Here is a 15,546-nt window from a genome sequence, read left to right on the forward strand (position 1 = left end):
ATTGTTACAAATGGAAGTGTTGCTCATATCTTTGTGGCATCTCCAGAAATGACTCTTTTTAAATACTGAAATTGAGTTTAGCATTTACATGGGAGCTTTATACCTACTGCTTTTCAAATTTCAGCTGTATTACTTAAAATTTGGACCCACACTCAGTAAAGTGAAGAGGCAGATTTCCCACAAGCCTTAATTAGCTGATACATGCCAGAGGCAGGTTCTGATATCTACATGTATGATATCTGCATGCATTAAGACCATGTACTGCTGCTGTACATATGTGTGTTACAGCTTGCTTCTGTGCTGCATTATTAAGTTATTTTAGTTGCCCTCCCTGCTCTTTCCTCCTAGGCAGATCTAGATTCTCTTTATAACATTGTTTGTGCAGAGGCAGGTTACCCCAATACCAAACTTAAATGTTTTTAAATTTGATTGGTTAGATGTTCATATTCATATATGTGCCTAATAAAGTTAACTCACTTACTTGGTTCTTGATTATCTGGCAGCCTGTGGAGAACATATCTAGAGACCTTGAAAGAAACCAAAAAAGGCCTTGAATAGCCAAAATGTATGTTAAGAAATCCATGTACTTTAATAAGTGTTAATGCACTTCACATATAATTTGTTTACTGTTACTTTGCACACAGTTTTAATGAGGTGGGTGATTTGATTTTCAAACCTATAGTAGATTAAAAGCAGCAAATGAGAAGAAATTGGTTTAAGCAGGCTCATCAACAGCAGTAAGAAGTGATTTCTGACAGCACGGGAAAAGACAAATTCTACAACTACAGACAAAAGAACTAAAAAAAGAAACACTGCTATCTGGGATTATTTAGTGTTGGGCAAATGTCCTTATCAAAAGCCTTCTGAGTCATCATTTTATTGTGGCCCTGCATAATAGCTTAGTATAGCAGACAGAGAGTTGGTCTTAGAATTAGGAAGACTTGGCTTCAGTTTTCACCGCTGATACATACTTGGTAGGGTTACCCTGGGTAAGTCATTTAACCTTGTTGTTCCAGGCTACTGGCTAAGGCTCTAAGTGGCAGAATAGGGGGCTCTAGGTATTAGCTAGAGCTGGAGTTCCTTTCATTGATTAAATCACAGGTTTGTTGCAAAATCAAAATAATAGTTTATAGTCATTCATTTTCTTAATGATCATAATCATCAAAAAAAGATTATTATATTCTGTCTATTCTGCCTTGAAAGGCGAGAGGCAGTAAATTTTATAATACAATAAAAAAGATAATGTCAAAGGGTAAAACTAAAAAAAAAGTTTTGATGCTTGAAGTGATAAGTCCTTCAGTCATCTGGAAAATTTGATAATGTGGAGCAATTCATTCCCTCAAGATTTTACTGTATAGAAAGGAGAAGAATAATAATATCTGTTAGATTAGAGGTTTAGAAGATATATGGCAAGTGTCAACTTGATTTTAGTTTTGCATCTCAAAAAATGTACATCTTAAAATGTACATGAGACATCAATTAAGTGAAAGTATCAGTCATAATGAAAATATTGCATAGGGACAATTGATCAATTCTGTCTTAACAAATAACACATAGGAATAGAACATTCTTTTTTGTACCTTATTAGTATGTTTATCATTTTTTTGGGTAATTGATAGTGAATTTGAATCTTGAAGATAGTACCTTTTGCTTTTGTATTTTTTATTTTGATGGAAAAATTAATTTCTGCAGTATGGTCTCAGTAGATATCCATATTTGGACAGTTTGAGGAAGGCTTGATATTTAAAAAAAAAAAACTTCTGATAAAAAAATGAAGGGATCTTTTTTTGATACTTTAATTGTTTTTCCATGGGTTTCCTCTGAAACTGAGAAGTCCTTAGCATGAGTTAAATGCATAGTAACTTCTATTACCTGCTATTTATACATTGCTATTTTAATGGCAGCATCTTAAATTTTAAAAGATAAACTTAACTGTGCTACAGTAATTTATTTAACGGTAGTTTTCTTGTCAAAATGAAAGGTCATGATCTGTTCTTTCTTCCAGGGGCACAAGAAGTTCTCATTGATCCAGGTACACGCTATCTCTATGCTTGGTTTCTTTTGTTGTTTCAATTTTTTAAAGTGCTTGTTTTATGGTGCTGTGAATTGTTAATGTTTCTGGATTGTGAGTTATTGTGATCTTTGAAGGGGGTTAATGTAGGCACATTTAAAGTGGGAAAATCAAAAATCAGATTTTTCTTTCTTCTGTTTTGGTGAGGCATCATAGTTGTTTCCTCAGTTTGTTAAAGAAGAAAGATTCCTTCTATAGATGGGTTGTGTGTGATTTGAGACTTAAAGCTTGATTCCTTTTGTTTTTTGCATGAAGCACGTTGACTAGGCCAATTATTTTCTTTAAAAAAAATTTGTAAAAATTTTAATATCAGGCCATATACATATAATTAAACTTGTTTAGTAACTGTTCACATTAATTTTAGCATATAAAATGTTTTTTTAAACAATTTTTAGTAACTCTAATTCTCCTTTAACATTCTTCATTTGTCTATTCATTCTCATTCACTTTTCCTCTTATATGATCTTAGCATGCATTCTGTTCAGATTAGGCTGATTCATTTTCAATTCAATCACAAGAAGTATTTTAATTTGCAAGACTGGGAAGTATAGGGAAGGGAAAGGAGCAAGTATTTATTAAATGCTTACTTTGTGTCAGACACTGTGCTAAGTGCTTTACAAATATTATCTCATTTGATCCTCACAGAAGCCCTGGGGGGGAGTTGCTATTATTATCCCCATTTTACAGATGATAAAACTGAGGGAGACAGATTAAATGACTTGCCCAAGGTCACACAAGCTAGTAAGTGTTAGGTCAAATTTGAACTCATATTTTCCTGACCCCAGTACTAGAATACTGAACTTTAACACAAGAGATAAGTTCTACTTGGCCACTTATTAGTTTTGTGACCGGGACAATTCATTTCATTTTACTTAAAAAATCATTTATAATAGACTTAATATTAAGTATCAGTATAATCAAACTTGCTTTGCAACATTTACATTTAAATAAATAAATTTCAAAGAGTAAAAGTTGAGACATTTGTTACTTCCTCTAAGTCTCCAGGTTTATGTGTCCGTTTATTACCATCTATTATTAATTTTTAATCTCTCTCTTTTGTTAGTTTCCTTATCTGTAAAATAAAGTGGTATCTTTAGGGCTGTTATGAGGATCAAGTTAGTGAGATAATGTATGTTAAGTGCTATATTATTTAATTTTCTTTTTTTGAGCTCTATGCTATTTTAACCTGAAAAAGTGACTTTTGAGATGATGGTTTCATCCTTGGAACTTTGAAGATTATAATATTGTTTCTGGTATTTTATAAGCCACTTAATGATAGAATTTTGGATTTACCATTGCACATCCATGTAATACTTCCATATAAATGCATTGCTCACAGGGAAAAATTTTTTTTCTTTTTTGAGGTAGTTGTCATTATTTTTGTCACTGATTTTTTTTTCTTCTTTATATGGCAAAGTGGAAGTAAAATTGGATTAGGAGCTAAAAGCCTTCGCTGCTGTGTGACTTTGGGAAATTCACTAAAACCCATCTGAGTCTCAGTTTATTGATTTTCAAAAGGAGAGAAGCTGATTATCTCGAAGGTCCCTTTCAACTCATATGTTAAAGATTTTAAAAATTGTTCCTGAGTGAATATAACTATCATTTTTTTTAAATTGAGGAACTGGCTTAATTTAAGAAAATTATAAAGAGAAAAAAATCAGTTTTAAAAAGGGGAACCAGTGAAGACTTTGTTTGAAGAGCAGTCAGCTATTTAGCCATAAAAATATAGACTTTTTGTTTAACTCAAACTTTGAATTCATCTTAGCCTAGGTCTTGTCTTTGAAGATGAAGTGTTTTAGGAATGCAACTAGGATAGTGATTTGTTTTAATACCAATGTTGAATCATTTCATTCAGGCAAATGGTTCAGTTTCTAGGATATAGTTGGAGTTTGGAGGTAAGGGACAGAGTAGGGGAGAGATTCCCCCTTTCTGAGAGCATCTCTTTCACAAGCAAATAGGTATCTGTTCTAGAGCCACTCAGTTGGAGCATTCTGTTATTGAAAAATTGAATGACCTTTTAGCCAAGAAAACACTGATAACAATGAGTTGTTGGTTACATCAGTATATGACCAAAATAAGTCTTTTAGCCCTTATCTGATCAACACAGTCTATAGTAATCTCTTCTTTCTCTGAGCTATTGTCATATTCAGTGTCTCCCCTATTTCTTTGGTCCCTAGACTATGTTATCTTGTGTTGTTAATTATCTTTTTATGTCTGTGATCTGTTTCTGTAGCTACATTGGGAACTCCCTGAGGATAGATGTTTTCTTAGTCTTCCTATGCCATTTAACTGCTTATAATTATGCTTTGGATATAGTAGGTACTTAATTTGTATGTATATATACATATTATATACACATACATGTATATTTATACATTGACTAATATGTGATTTAAAAGTGCCCATAAAATATGATGGAATTAAATAATGATTATAAAACATTTTCTTTGGTTCTGTATATTATTACTGTGTTTCATCTTTTTAAATTAAATTTTATTTTTTCCAGTTATCAAGGTTTTATTTTCATTCCCTACCACCTCCCCCACTACAGAAAAAAAAATAGGAAAACAGAACCCTTACAACAAGTATGTATAGTCAAGCAAAAGATATTTCTCTGTTGTCCATACCCTTAAAGATGTGTCTCATTCTGCATGTTTTGTTCATCACCTTTGTGTTTGGAGGCAGGTGGCATTCTTCATCTTCACTCCTTTGGAAATCATAGTAGATTATTTCATTTGATCAGAATTCTTAAGTCTTTCAAAGCTGTTCATTTTTATAGTGTTGTTAGTGTATAAGTTGTTCTCCTGGTTCTGTTCACTTTTCTCAGTATCACTTCATCCAAATCTTCCCAGGTCTCTCTGAAACTGTTCTCTTTGTTGTTTCCTATGGCACAGTAGCATTCCATTCCATTCACATATCACAAAAAAGAAGCTGCTCTAAATAATTTTGTGTGTATAAGATCTTTTCCTTTTTCTTTAGTCTCTTTGGGGTTATATAGGCCAAGTAGTGGTATCACTGGATTGATCTGTGTTTTAATAGATGGGAAGAGAACTGATTTAGTAAATCAGCAAGTATTTATTAAATACCTACCATGTGTCAGGCAAACATAGCATGGGGATTTAGACCAAAAAGAAAGAAAGAAACAATATCTACCCTCAAGGAGCTCACAATTTATTGAGGGAGACAACAATAAATATGTATAAGTACATACAAAATAAAGACAAGGTAATTTTTTTTTGAAGGGGATTATTAGCCCCTGGGGAGACGAAGAAGAGTTTTATATGTAGTGGATGTCTCTTAAACAGAGTCTTGAGGGAAATGAGGGATTCCTAGAGGCAGATGTGAGGAGAGAATGTGTTCTAGGTATGGTGGACAGCCAGTGCAAGTATGTAGAAATGGGAGATAAAGTGTCACCATCATGTGTGAAGAATCACAAAAAAGGCAGTTTGGTTGCACTTCAGAATGCAAAAAAGGAAATGGACTAGAATATATTTGAAAAGGTACATTGTGGGCTTTAAAGGCCAAATAGAGGAGTTTATATTTGATCCCAGAAATAATAGGAATCCATCAGAATTTGAATAGGCAAGTTATATGGTCAGACCTGTTTAGGAAAATCTCTTTGGTATATGTGTGAGGGTTGGATTGAAGAGGAGAGGGGCTTGGAGAAGGGAGACCAATTAGGAGGCTATTCTAGCAGTCTGCTTGAGATGTGATGAGGGCTGGATCTAAGATGAAGCTTGTGTAAGTTGGGAGGAGAGGATGGATGTAAGCAAGATTGTGGAGGTAGAAACTACAGTATTTGACAACTGGATTGGCCATGTGGGTGGAGGGAGATTGAGGAATTGGAGATAATGATAAACTTATGAATGTAGGTGATGGGAAAGAGATAATGGTGTTGTCAAAAGAAACAGTGAAATTCAAAAGTTAGGTGGGATTTTTCTTTGGGGGGGATAGTTCATCTTTGGCCACCTTAAACTTGAAATAACTAAGGGACATAGAGTTTGAAACACCTAATAGTTAGTTGTAGATGCAAAATTGGAGCTCAGGAGAGAGACTATGGCCAGATATATAGATATGGGAGTCATTTGCATGGGTGTTATGATTAAACCCATGGGAGCTGATGAGGTCACTAAGTGAAAGAAGAGGGCCTAGGATAGAGTTTTGAGTTACATCCATAGTTAAATGGCATTATTTGAATCAGCAAAAGAGAATAAGGAAGGCAGAGTAAAAGCAGTGACTTGCTTGGACTCTTCCCAAACCCCTCCAAATATCTATAAAAAACAACTCTAAACAAATTTTAGAGCAGCAGAACCCACAAAAAGACAGAGTAAAACAAATTTCCAGCCCAAGACTACCTAGATGATTGATAGGAAAGGTGTGTTGTGCTGGGCTGGGAAAGGCACGCAGTTCAGTGTGGGCCGCACAGCAAAGACAGAGCAGGGCACAGGAGTCTGATTCACGGACAGCTGAGGTGGTTTCCAGACTTCTCAACCCACAAACACTAAAGGCAGCTCAGTAGGAAAGGTCTGTTGGACCGTGATGAGAGAGAAATGTGGTCCAGTCCTGGCCCTAGTGCAGGCCTGGGGTGGCAGCCATAGCAGCAGCAGCAGCTGCTTCTGGAGCTCTCGGCCCACAGACAGTGAGGGGATCGAGTGGCTGATCAGAGGGGGATTGCAGGCATCTCTTTGCTGGCGCTGAGGCAGGATTCTCTTGCTTTGCCCATGCTTGGATCTGGGTGACGGTCCTGGAATGAGGAGAGTACTGGCGAAGTAGAACTTGTAGCAGCGCTAGAGAGGGAATCCTCCTCACAATTCCAAGGCAGAAAAGAGTGCTTGTGGTCACTCACAGACCAGAGCACAGGCCAGGAAAGGAGTAAACACCTCTTCTTTGATTATGCCACCTTGGAAGAACTAAAAATTTACAGGTCCCTAGAAGTATCTCTGAAAAGAGCTGCACAAAACCCCTGAAGTTGGAACTGTAAACTCTCCACACTGGAAACAGAGCCCTACCTTAACAAAGAGTTAAAAAGTCAAGTAATTGTCTGGGAGCATGAGTGAACAGAGGAAAAAACTCAGACTATAGAATCTTACTTTGGTGACAAAGAAGATCAAAACATACAACTAGAAGAAGACAACCAAGTCAAAGTTCCTACATCCAAAGCCTCCAAGAAAAATAGGAATTGGTGTCAGGCCATAGAAGAGCTGAAAAAGGATTGTGAAAATCAAGTAAGAGAAGTAGAAGAAAAATTGGGAAGAGAAATGAGAGTGATGCAAAAAAATCATGAAAAATGAGTCAACAGCTTGCTAAAGGAGACCCCAAAAAATACTGTAGAAAATAACACCTTAAAAAATAGACTAACCCAAATGGCAGTAGAGGTCCAAAAAGCCAATGAGGAGAAGAATGCTTTAAAAAGCAGAATTGGCCAAGTGAAAAAGGAAGTCCAAAAGTTCGCTGAAGTAAATCATTCCTTAAAAATTAGAATGGAACAAGTGGAAGCTAATGACTCTGTGAGAAATCAGGAAATTATAAAACAAAACCAAAAGAATGAAAAAATAGAAGACAATGTGAAATATCTCATTGGAAAAACAACTGACCTGGAAAATAGATCCAGGAGACATAATTTACAAATTATTGGGCTACCTGAAAATCATGATAAAAAAAGAACCTTGACACCATCTTTTAAGAAATTATCAAGGAAAACTTCTCTGACATTCTAGAATCGGAGGGTAAAATAGAAATTGAAAGAATCCACCAATCACCTCCTGAAAGAGATCCCAAAAGGAAAACTCCTAGGAATATTATAGCCAAATTTCAGAGTTCCTCGGTCAAAGACAAAATATTGCAAGCAGTCAGAAAGAAACAATTCAAGTATTGTGGAAACACAATCAGGATAACACAAGATTTAGCAGTTTCTACATTGAGAGATCAGAGGGCTTGGAATATGATATTCTGGAGGTCAAAGGAACTAGGATTAAAACCAAGAATCACCTACCCAGCAAAACTGAGTATAATCCTTCAGGGGAAAAAAGTGGACATTCAATGAAATAGAGGACTTTCAAGCATTCTTGATGAAAAGACCAGAGCTGAATAGAAAATTTGACTCTCAAATATAAGACTCAAAAAAAGCATGAAAAAGTAAATAGGAAGGAGAAATCAGCAGGGACTTATTAAAGTTGAATTGTTTCCATTCCTACATGGAAAGATGATATTTGTAACACATGAGACTTTTCTCAGTATTAAGGTAGTTGGAGGGAATATATATATACATACATACATACATACATACATATATATATACATATAGATAGATAAATAGATAGAAAGATAGAGACAGAGACAGAGGGCACAGGGTAAGTTGAATATGAAGGGATGATATCTAAAAAATAAAATGAAGGGGTGAGAAAGGATTGTATTAGGAAAAGGAGAAAGGGAAAGGTAGAATGGGGTAAATTATGTCACATAAAAGAGGCAAGAAAAAGTTTTTACAGTGGAGGAGAGAAGGGGGAGGTGAGAGGGAATGAGTGAATCTTTCATCGGATTTGGCTTAAGGAGGGAATAACATACACACTCAATTGGGTATGGAAATCTATCTTACCCTAAAAATAGGGGGAAGAGTGAATAAGAGAGCAGGAGGATGATAGAGGGGAGGGCAGAATGAGGGAAGGAGTAATCAGAAGCAAACACTTTTGAGGAGGGACAGGGTCAAAGGAGAGAATAGAATAAACAGGGGATGAGATAGGATGGAGGGAAATATATTAAGTCTTTCACAACATGACTATTGTGGAAGTGTTTTGCATGACTACACTTGTATAACCTATATTGAATTGCTTGCCTTCTCAATGAGAGTGGATGGCAAGAGAGGAAGGGAGAGAATTTGGAACTGTAAGTTTTAAAAACATTGTTAAAATTGTTTTTATATGCAATTGGGAAAGAAGATATACAGGCAAAGGGGTATGGAAATCTATCCTGCCCTACAGAAAAATAGAAGGGGAAGGGAATAAAAGAAGAGGGTGGTGGTAGAAGGGAGGGCAAATTGGGGGAAGGGGTATTCAGAAAGCATGCTGTCTTGGGGTGGGTAGAGGAGAGAGATGGGGTCTAAATCTTGTGGAAGTGAATGGTGAAAACTATAAATAAATAATAATAATAATAATTATTATTATAATAAAAGAGAATAATGAATAGTCTAACACATAGGGAGACAACCAAAAGAGAGCAGTGTCAAGAAAACGCAGAGAAGAGAAAGTATCTGGGAGAGAGGATGGTGAGCAGTGTCAAATGTTGCAGAGGTTGAGAAGCTTGAGGATTTAGAAAAATCTGTCAGATTTGGCAATTAGTAGATCATTGGTAACTTTGGAGAGAACAGTTTCAGTTGAGTGACAAGGTGCAAAGGGTTGAGAAATGAGTGAGAGGGAAAGGAAGTGGCAGCAGTGAGGACAAATTTTTTTTTTTAGGAATTTTACTATGAAAGGGAGGGGGGAGATAACAGGATAGTAACTTATGTTGATGGCAAAATCTAATGAGGGTTTTTTCCAAGTTTGGTGAGACTTGGGTATGTTTAGAGGTGGCAGGGAAGGAAACTTTTGTGAAGTTGTTTGAAGCACATATAAATATAGTGACCAAGAGAATAAACTACATATATATCTGAATTTGGCCAGGCATTATTAACATTTGGACAATGTGAGTGATTGTGGTCCAAAGCAGTATCTTCATTTTAGACACTGGCTAGCCTAAACTGATAATACTTAGGTTCTGATGGCATGATTTCTGGTTCAGGATTTTACTGGAGAGAGCTTGTAAAAAAATCACCAAGGGAATCCTTTTCTATCAATATTTGCAGAAAATTAGCCAAATAGAAGACATTTTTATAGTGTTTTACATTTAATGAAGTGATTTCTCCCCCCCACCCCATCCCAACCCTGTGAAGTAAGGAGTGCATCTTATTATCCCCTTTATATAGTGAAACAAAAACAGGCATCTCCACAGTTGAAGTTTTGTAAAGCACTTTGCAGTTTCTCATTTGAGCCTCACAAAAACCTTTGAGGAGGTATTACAGGTATAATTGTTCCTATATTACAGATAAGAAAATTGAGTCCCAGAGAGATGAGACAACTTATACAAGATCACACTGCTCCTTTTGACTCAAAGACCTTCATTCTTTTCTCTACACCATATAAACTGGGGAAATGCCAAATCTTTCACTTCTCATGGGATTTGGGAAGCCTACTGGCTGGCTAACTTAGGGAAATCAGCCAACCAAATTCCTATGGTTTTAGTAGAGATAAATGGATATCAGTGTCCTATGTTTGAAGCAAAGTTTTATTTTGTGCCTGGCCAATACAAAAATACTGGACCAGTGTGTGAAGCCATTCCCCACCTCCTTCCCTTCTGCCTCTTCCTCTGCCTTTCTTCTCCTCTGTCCTTATCTTTCTTTTTCTGTCTTTCAGACTCTCGTTATTTTACTGGTGCTAATGACCTGTTTGCATCACCACAAGGTCCATTTCTAGTGATTGGTACTGAGAGCTGAAAATATTCAGTGTGATTTTCCTGTAGATCATTTTAGTTACTACAAATAGATACAAAGTAAATACACTGATGGAGAATAATTTTATGATATTTCAGGGCAAACCTGATTTGATCATTCTCATCTCAACCTTGCATAAGGAACATTAAATTCAACACTTCACAGGTCTGTGATTTCCTTGGTATGGGTGACTTCCTTTAGCAAATTAGATCAAAGCCCATCTATACCTTAGATAATCTTTGTGGGCTGTTGTACCTGAAAAGGTTCATCACCTAGTGGTCAGCTTTGGTGATGAGCTGCTCCTGTTTTCAAATCCTTTTGGGCTTGGTAGGAGCTGCCAAAGCCTGTGCTCTGTTGGCATGGCCTTTGAGGACTTAGTCACCACTAGGCAATACTTTGGTATTGCAGGAGACTTTAGTAATAATAATAATAATAATAATAATAATAATAATAATGATAATAACTGGCATTTTCAAATCACTTAACTGTATACCTAGCCCCATGCTAAGTGCTTTACAATTATTTTCTCATTTGATCCTCACAACAAGTGTTATTATTATCCCCATTTTACAGTTGAGGAAACTGAAGCAAACAGACATAAAGGGACTTGCCCAGGGTTCACAGTTAATGTCTGAGGCCAAATTTGAGCTTGGGTCTTCTTGACTCCTGCTCTGTGAAATACTTGAATGCAGAATGAAAAAAAAGAAAAGTGAAATAGTGAAATAGAGAGGCAAATTTTGGTTCAGGTGAGGACACTCTTACTTATGAGAGCTGTCCAAAAGTGAAATAGGTTGCTTTTCCTAGTAGCAGCTTTTTTTCCCATGGTGGCCTTTACATTGTCATCTCACTAACCAGGGATCATATGGGGTGTGTGTGTGTGTGTGTGTGTGTGTGTGTGTGTGAGTGATTTAAGGGTCATAAAACTGTTCAACTATGTAGAAAATCCCACTCGTCTGCATCCATTAATAGAAAATATGCTGGTTTCACAGTGCTATATTAAACTTTGCTCCTGAATTTTCCATGACTCTAAGTCTGTACATAATAATAATAATAATAATGATAAATAGCTAACATTTTTGTGCTACTGTAATGTTCAGAAAGCATTTTGTGACATCTCATTTGTGTCTTTTAATATCCCTGTGAGTTACGTATTATAGGTATTATCTGTGTTACAGATGAGGAAACTAAGGAGTGGTTGTGACTTGTCTGTGGTTCCACAGGTAGTATGAAAAGTAGGATTTAATCAAGGTGTCTTGATGAAAACAATTAGTACCCCTAACTAAATAAACGTGTTAGTATTCCCATGGAATCCTTGAATATCTCTGGGTCTCTTTCAGACCTCTCAATGTTTTTGAATGGGACCCTGAAATTGAGGGTGGGGGAGAAAAGAAAAGTAATATAAGTATTTCATGGAAGAAAGAACTCATTTCCTTTCCCCTTTTATATAGCATTTTCTGCTTTTCCACCATCTGTTAATTTTAGAATTCTATTAAAAAACAGCATCACTTCTGTCTAGCACAATTTGGACTGAATTCGATCTGTTTTATGCCCAGAATTCCAATGTCTTTGAGGTATAGATTTTTTTCTCATTATGTTGAGTTAGTGTCAGACTTAGATGACTGTGATTTCTAGTTTTCCTCCTCTTTTTACATCGAGAGTTGACTATAGTTTAGTTTTCCCCCCTATTTTTTAAGAGTTTATTGAGATTGTTGAGAAAGATTTCAGATTTTTAAAATGTTTCAACATGGTGTACCTGGAAAAAATAGAAGATACATATTCTGGTTGTACTTCTATATTCGTTGTTAGCTGTATGGCCCTGGGCAAATCTTTTTAACTCTGTGGTCCTTAGTGTCCCTTTCAATAAAATGGGGATAATTCCAGCCTTTTTCTGAAGCCTCAGTGAGAAAATGGTTGTAAAGGTACTTTGTAAGCCATAAAAATCTGTGGAAGCATAAGTTAATATCATTGTGTCAGCTTCTTTAGAAATTTGGCAAGACTGCTTTTTTAAAAAAATTTATGACAAGCTTAGACATATTTAGGTGCTTGTTTTTTTTTAATTAATGTTTCACTCACAATTATTTCATTACCTCTTTGTTGTACAGATAGGTCCCAACCCAAAGTTGGTTCTGTAAAAACATGATGTTAATCAGGCATTAGTCAGTAAGCATTTATTAAGCACCTACTATGTGCCAGGCATTGTACTAAGAAGTGAGAATACAAAAAAGAGGTGAAAGATAGTCCCTGCCTTCAAGGAACTCACAATCTAATGAATCAGTGTTAGAGGACAGTACCATGGAAACATTATTAGAAAGAGAAGGTATGGGAGGGGGAGAATAAGAAATTAGGGGAGAGTTAGCAAGAAAAGGGTTTTTATTCTATTGGTAGATTAGGGGAGTAGCATGGACATAATGTACTTGGATTCCAGCAAGGCATTTCATAAAATCTCCCCTAACATTATTGTGAACTGTATAATAAATAGTACAGTTAGGTAGATTGAGAACCAGTTAGATAACTAGCCCCAAAAAGTAGTTGTTTATAGATCATGTCACTCTGGAGGAAGGTCCCAGGGATCCCAGGGATCTCTCATTGTTCTATTCAACATTCTCATTCATTTAATTCAACGAACATTTATTACGTGATTCCTTGGTGCTGGATGAAAGCTCAGATAGCATATTTATCAAGTCCATTGTTCCCAAGAAATTGGCTGATATAGTTAAGATATTGGATGACAGATTGGGATCTAAAAAAGATCTGAACAGACTGGAATGATAGAATGATTTTAATAGGATAAAATTAAGTAGAGGTGAATATACAGTTATGTACTTAAGTTAAAAAAATAAGTTGCACATTAAAGGATTGGGGAGAAGTGCCTAGATGGTTGGTTGTTCATATAAAAAGACAGAGTTTTGGGGGACTGATTACTCAATATAACTTAGTGTTGCATAGAAGCCAATGGTTTTTTGTGGGTGCAATCTTAGTTTGCATTTGTACCAGTACAGAATATAGAAAAGAGAGGTGATAGTCTCATTATACTCTGCCTTGGGCAGACAACATATGGAATACAGTTTCCAGTTTTCATTAGCACATTTAATAAAAGACAGGGACAAGCTGGAGATAATGTCAAGGAGGATAACTTATTGTGAAAGGACCAGAAGCTATGGATCAATTGAAAGCATTGGATTTATCTTGGTGAGAAGGCTGATAGCATGGGAACATGTTTTCTCTCTTCAAATATTTGAGGAGTTATAATGTAGAAGAGGAATTAGTTGTTCTCCTTGACCCCAGAGAATAAATGAAGCCTTTTCTGATCTCCTCAGCTGCTAATGCCTTTCTCCACAATTACCTTCTGTCTATTTTAGTTATAACTATATATGTTCGTGCTGTTCCCTGATAGACTGTAAGCTTCTTAAGGGCAGGCCTGTTTCACTTTTGTCTTTGTATCTCTAGTGCCTGGCACATAGTAGGGGTTTAATAAATGCTTATTGATTGTTTGTTTGGATTAGCATATGACCAATAGGTAAAGGCTACAGGAAAGCTGATTTTAGCTTTAAGGAAGAATGAACTTTGAAGAAGAGAATGAACTGCCTTAGGAGTTTGTATGTTTACCAAGGCCCCTTTTGATTTGCAGTTCTTTGATTCTAAGAGTGAAGGGGGGCAGTGAGCATGAGAAGAATAAAGAACCACCATTCAGACTCTGCAACATTACAATTGGTTTTAGTTTTAAAGAATTAATGAAGATGTGAGATATGCTCATATACCTTTTAATCTCCCGTTTTTTCTTCTGTGTTTATGTGTATTTAAAACATTGTATTGTACTAGTTTTATGCTTTTTATAGGGCATTGCCTCAGGGCCTAATATTTAGGGATAGGGATTAGTTGCTATGTGACTGCATTGGCATAGATAGAACTCTCTTGATGAGGAAATCTATTCCACCAGCTTAAGCTAGTACATTCCGTAAAATTTATAGTCTCAGAGAGTAGCCTGGATCACTGAGAAGTTTGGTGATTTTGCACAGGGTCTCACAGCCAGTGTGTGTTAGAGATGGGGCTTGAACTCAGGTCTTCCTGGCTTCTAAACCAATTCTTTGTCTACTGTGCTTGGCTGCCTCTGCCTAGTATTTATTCCTGATAAAATCTGTCATAAACCTTTGTGTGTTTTTGTTTCTATGTTTTTCCTGCAGACCTGAACTGGGTACAATATTTTGTTATCTTCTTCCATTTTCTTTTTTTTTTTAATTATTTATTTTTAGTTTTCAACATTCACTTCTATGAGATTTTGAGTTCTAAATTTTCTTCCTCTCCCTTCCCTTCCCTCCCCAAGATGGCATGCAATCTGATATAGGCTCTACATATACATTCATATTAAACATATTTTCACATTAGTCATGTTGTAAAGAAGAATTAAAACCAATGGGAGAAACCATGAGAAAAAAGAAACAACAAAAACGTAAGCGGATAGTATGCTTTGATTTGCATTCAGACTCCATAGTTCCTTTTTCTGGATGTGGATAGCATTTTCCATCATGAGTCTTTTGGTGTTGTCTTAGATTCTTTAGCCTATACAGCCACAATTCATTTAATCTTTTCTCTAGGACTGGTTTTTCTCTTACTCTGATAATTTTTGTGCTGGTCCTCTAGACTCTAGTTTTGTATATGAATCTTAAAACCAAACCAAACCAAAAAAAAAAAAATGTACACCAAGACAGCATATTTAGCAGATGTTGAGAGATGTTAGAGCAGAATTACTTATATGTCATATTCAGGTTTGGTAAGCAGTATCTTTCTGATAGGCCAGGGGGAGGATATTTAGCGAACTAGATCAGAAGTTAGGAAATTTGGTTTCCTAATGGACACTGCCTCAAACTAATGACACTAATGGACATTGCCTTAAACAAACTGAGACCTGGGAAAGACTTTCGCTTAAAAAGGCCAAAGTCTCCCACTGCATCTGGGG

At 36.0% G+C, this 15,546-nt stretch overlaps 1 protein-coding gene across 2 annotated transcripts in view; it reads left to right on the forward strand.

The window, feature by feature from the left end:
- The window catches only part of TRAPPC9 (trafficking protein particle complex 9), a 964,950-nt gene that overhangs the window by 42,421 nt on the left and 906,983 nt on the right, over nucleotides 1-15,546 (forward strand). Inside the window, exon 5 of one of the 2 annotated variants that reach the window (XM_027844988.1) lies at nucleotides 2,006-2,032. The exons of the other annotated variant lie outside the window; for it this stretch is intronic. Coding sequence (XP_027700789.1) covers nucleotides 2,006-2,032 — 27 coding nt within the window. The remainder of the gene's footprint in view (nucleotides 1-2,005; nucleotides 2,033-15,546) is intronic. 2 annotated transcript variants of the gene reach the window in all.

The sequence above is a fragment of the Vombatus ursinus genome, unplaced genomic scaffold, assembly GCF_900497805.2.
Source record: "Vombatus ursinus unplaced genomic scaffold, bare-nosed wombat genome assembly UNPS02005236.1, whole genome shotgun sequence".
In the NCBI taxonomy this organism is placed as follows: Eukaryota; Metazoa; Chordata; class Mammalia; order Diprotodontia; family Vombatidae; genus Vombatus; species Vombatus ursinus.